Raw genomic sequence first — 5,288 nt, forward strand, 5'->3', positions numbered from 1 at the left:
CCACGAATTACGGTTTGAACTGCTTGACCATCCACCTTACTCACCAGATCTAGCCCCAAGCGACTTCTTTTTGTTCCCTCATCTAAAAATTGCGCTCGGAGGACAGAGATTTTCGTCAAATGAAGAGGCAATCACCTTCGTGAACAATTATTTTGCAGAGAAAAACGCCGAGTACTATTTCGACGGGTTACAGAGATGGGAGCATCGCTGGGAGAAGTGTGTAGATTTACAAGGAGACTATGTTGAAAAATAAAAAACAATTTTCAGAAAAAATGACTTGTATCTTTGTTAGGTCGGAAACTTTTCAGACCACCCTCGTATTATACCGCGCTGAGCATCCTGTATTTAACGGTCGCGCGAAATCTTCCGGCTCGCGTCCAGATGAGGATGCAATCGCGCCATGTTCCCGCAGTTTTGCGCGACGCAACACTGTCACGCACGTCTTTAATGCGCACCGCGTACACGGCCGCGTCCGAGCCGGGGGAGGGAGGGGGGAGGAACTATTGAGGAATTAAAGTGATTACACGTGCGTACACAGGCACGTACACCCGGGCAGAGTGAGTTGCGGCCTCTCGAGACCTGCACACTGTGCGCACGAAGAGAATATTATAGATTTTTTTTCCTTTTTCATATAAATTCTCTTCAGTTTTACTATGTTTTTAGTAGCTCAGAAACAGACAGTCAGTGAAGCTTATTTTGTTAAGAAATATAATCAACTTCGCTAGAAACATAGTACATGAGAAAAAAATTTAGTTGGACCGACCAAACGTCTGATGAAACTTGAACGAGCCAAAATTTTCGGCTAGAATTCTATTCAAGTTAATAAAATTTCTAATTACATAGAACTTAATCAGTTGCAAGTTTCGGTTAACCAGGAATCTTATTTGATTAATCAGAATCTTGTTAACAGAGAATTCTAGTAACTTTAGTTGGAATTTTGACTCGTTCATATTTCACCCGATATTTGATTTATTCAGTGAAATTTGTTTTTCTGAAGCAGATTTCGCTAGAAACATAGAAAGTTTTATAGGATATTAGCAGTTTTCTGGGTGACGAAGCTAAAAGGGATAAAATCAGAGGGAAGGGGTATTTAGATCTCATGATATTTTCCGCACAGTCCTGAAGAATAATTAGGCAAAATTAGACAGACAAATATACATTCTATTTTATACATATAAATTTCAGTTCGTAAAATATCAGTAGCACATACACTGAGAAAAAAGTGATTGAGTTAAAGAAACTTTGCTTGAACGGACACAATTCGTTCAAGCAAACGTTTAGTCGAACTGAACGAATTATATCGTTGCTACGATGAGTTACATCAATTGATTCAATGATTGCGATTTGAGCACAGTAACTATATCAACGCAACTTATTCTTGCACTAACGCGTAATTTGTTCAACAGATACAACTACGATCCAACTGCTTTTTCCTCAGTGTAAAAATGAAAGATGAATCATTCTACAATGTCGATTTATTCCTCCGCTACAAAATCTTATGATAATTTTTGTTATAAAATTCTCTCTGCATACATACTATTTGATCCGAAGAGAGCCCCGGGCGCGAATGAAAAATGATCGACTCGAAAACTTATTTCATTTTGTGATTCGCGCGCATTCAAGTACGATTACGCGTACGCTTCCACTATGCCAGACTATGTCACGCACGTCTCTAATGTGCGCCCTGCGTATCTACAGCTTTGAAGAATTAAGATGATTACACTGCGTGCAAGAGCGCGCTATACAGCCAACGTGGCTGGCCTGGCGTTCTGAGAGGGCTAGGCGAGACGAATAACGCGCTCGTTGCCGCAGCTGCGCTTGCCTCCCAAGAAAAGCGTCTCTAGGATGATTAAAAGAATCGATCATGATTTCCGATAAGTCCTTTCACTTACCCGTCTCTCGCGTCTCTCTTTTTCTCTTCTGGTGTATTACGCGAGGAATATCCATTCACGGTGAGACCGATCGTCGGCGGGCGCAACGCGACGTCGCGCCAAATGGACGCTAAAAACAGGCTTTAGTGTAAGCCGATTCGATCGACGGCGAGCGTTATCGATAGTATAAATGCCTATTCGCCGATGTTGCATGCCACCGCAACGTCGCGTTGCAATTTCGCGCCGCGGCTTCATTTATCAAAGCCAGCCCACAGAGTTGTAGTACCCCCCGATGGACATTGACGCTCGAGATAAGTGCCATGAATTACGAGTCGGCTGAGAATACGTATCATCGCGCCCAAGATTGAATCATTAGGGGAGGGGGAAAAAGGAGCGCCGATATAAGCGTGCAAGGTCGGTCACAAATTAAAACATTCGAAGAACCTGTTCCTCCTTCGTCCAAGACACCATTCTGTTCGATTCCTCACATTCGTAGACGAAATACGTGTCATTAAATGATAATATTCGCGGCAAATTTCACGAGAACACGGCATTTCTTATAACAGACGCTAATTCACGGTTGTGTCCTTTTCAGCCATTTTTCAAAGGATATCGGTGTCGAGAGGCCAACTGAGGATTCGAAGCATGGCGACCTGCCTTTACCTTTGCATGGACGTCTGCGGTCTGCTGTACGGCGCGGTAAGTAAAACTGTCGTTTTAAGCACGTTAAAGCTTACGTGCGATGCTCCCGCTATCGTCGGTCGAGACGATGAAGACGTTCACGTTACGTCCAAGCGCAGAATAAGGAAAAAATAAGGAAATATCATGATAACGAAGGAAGTCACAAATTATATAAAATATATAATTTAATACTACATCCAAATAAAATACTGCACGGAAAAACAGTTTGGTTGAATTAACCAAATATCTGGTCGAATATGAACGATCCAGAAATTCCGATTGAAGTAAACCGAAGTCTGTTTAAGTTCAACCAAAAATCTTGTTAACTTAAACAGAATTTGGGTTACTTCAATCGGAATTTTTGGATCGTTAATATTCAATCAGATATTTAGTTAATTCAACCAAATCTTTTTTTCCGTGTGCTATCAAAGATCTGAAAGTGATCAGCTAATTAGCATTATACGTTTTAAAATGAAATAATATTATATTTACCGAATGAGTTTATGCATTGAAAAAATAGCTAGAAAATTTATTTATGAAATGTAAAATTCATTTTCACAGAAATATATATATATATATATATATATATATATATATATATATATATATACACTTTATTTCAACTTTAAAATCAACTTTATATTCCACAAGTAAATTTTTCATTGTTTCTTCTCAGTGCAGGAAGATATTTATCCGATTTTGATGGATGAATTTCGGCAATTTGTCTCGATTGTCGATATAACTTTAAGACGAATGAAACTAATATTTTGTATGGTATTGCCGCAGCGATATGCGTCTCTCTTTTTCCTTTATATTAAGATACTTCCTGTTCGTTATGCCTGCTCCGCCATATCCTGATTTCATGCCGGTCGGAACACGCGCATCCGTAAGGATAAACGGGAGGAGCGCAGGTCGAGAGAGCGGCGGTGCCGATGAAAAATGTGCTTCCCGATCGATGACTGCTTATAATCAACCTGTTCCCCGCACGCTCGTTCGTTCGAGCCACGCGAAGAAGAACCGTGTTATAATCACACCCTTGGTGGTCGTAATTTGATGTTAATAAGCGCACGAAAGCTTCGACCGCTTCCACACCGTACACGCCGGCGAGACAGACGCGAAGCTCTAACTTAATTGCGAAGCTCTCGTAAGCATCGAACGCTCTTATTTCCACCTGAGTGAAAGCGACTCTACGTAACATTTATTCTAACAAGAATGTCGTGACGTAATAAGTCAAAATTAGAGTCCAGCGTATTGTATCGATGCGTATTGTTCGAACGTTTGAAGTGAAAAACTGTAAATTCCGTATTCTTTTAACATTTCTTCTCACAAGCTAGCGTTAAGCATTTCTCTCGCATTAAGACTGATAACGTTGCAAGAGAAAAATGGATATTATTTGTAACTCTATTGGGACGAATTAATGAGTACAGCTTTATCTGAGCACAGATTACGTCACTGTGAACAATGTGTATATTAGATGCACGAGTATACATGAACAACTGCTCAATCAAATCATGCATACGTGCATACACATACAGACTTTCCGGTCATAAATCGTGGCTGATACTGATTATCGATATCCCGACGCGTTCTCCCGAAGGTCGACAAAAACTCGAGAAAAACTTTCGATTGCTCAATCGACTGTAAAATTCTAACTTAATTACAGGCTGAGAGAACTCATGAATATGATATGTGATACACGCCCGACCAGTTGGGTCTGAGGTGACTAGGATGAAACGGCTAACAACGGCGGAAGTTGCGCATTTTGTCTTTAGAGAGATTTCAAAAGTCGCAAATCGATTACGGCAAAACAGACGTGACGCGCATTAAGCCAGATCGATTACCAGCGGCTACAAAGTGATGTTTCAATGCAATTATGGGTAGGAAAACGCTCATGCTCTCGGAATAACAAATGAAGATGACATCAAGTCGTTATTGCACCACATATATCCTTTCATCATGAGAGATTTATCAAATTGCACGAAGTTTCTCATCGCAAATTTTCGAAGTTAAGAAAATTTATTAACATCAGAGCTTCGTTATTGAAGTATACAAACGGTTAATTAAATTATATGTGATTTATCTCTTTCATTAATGGAGCCTTTTTCATTAATGGAGAACAATTAAGCTCTACAAGTAACAAGCAAAAAAATCTTGTACAATTAAATGATATGATTATTCCTACGTGTTGCAAATCTTGAAGAATTTAAATTAATTAGGCGGCACTGACGAATCCAATTTTCTTAAACGAGACGCGTGACTGACAGCTATTGCTACATAACGATCCATATACCAGCCGGTCAGAGGGCAAAAGACTTGTTAACGCCGCGTCGTGGAGATAATGAATTATATCCACGGAAAAAAGAAAAATACCGGGGAACGCTGATGATGATCAAATTGAGAGTATCGCGTGATGTTGACGAAGGGGACACACGATGAAAGTGTAGCTCTTATAACTCGGCTATTGAATATTTAACTTTGTAACGATAAATTTCACGCGGTTCGTTAAGCGATTGAGATCGATAGTGCGATTTCCAGAAAACCCCAGCGAAGCTGTTTTACCAACTCCATCGACCGTGAAATTACGCCTAATTATAGAGAAGAGCACATATGAAACCCGTCACTACGCGCTTTGAAGAATCCGAGCGGAAAAGGATATATCTCGAGATATATACATATATATATATATATATATATATATATATATATATATATATATATATATATATATATATATAT

General features: G+C 39.7%; 1 protein-coding gene across 2 annotated transcripts in view; it reads left to right on the forward strand.

Annotated features, from left to right (window-relative positions):
* Window positions 1-5,288, forward strand: part of LOC116845482 — a 129,281-nt gene that overhangs the window by 80,975 nt on the left and 43,018 nt on the right. For both annotated transcript variants that reach the window (XM_032818221.1, XM_032818222.1), the window contains one exon: window positions 2,467-2,570. In XM_032818221.1, the coding sequence (XP_032674112.1) occupies window positions 2,467-2,570 (104 nt within the window). The remainder of the gene's footprint in view (window positions 1-2,466; window positions 2,571-5,288) is intronic.

The sequence above is a fragment of the Odontomachus brunneus genome, unplaced genomic scaffold (assembly GCF_010583005.1).
Source record: "Odontomachus brunneus isolate Ranch 3 - 2012 unplaced genomic scaffold, Obru_v1 Obru_scaffold_052, whole genome shotgun sequence".
NCBI lineage: Eukaryota > Metazoa > Arthropoda > Insecta > Hymenoptera > Formicidae > Odontomachus > Odontomachus brunneus.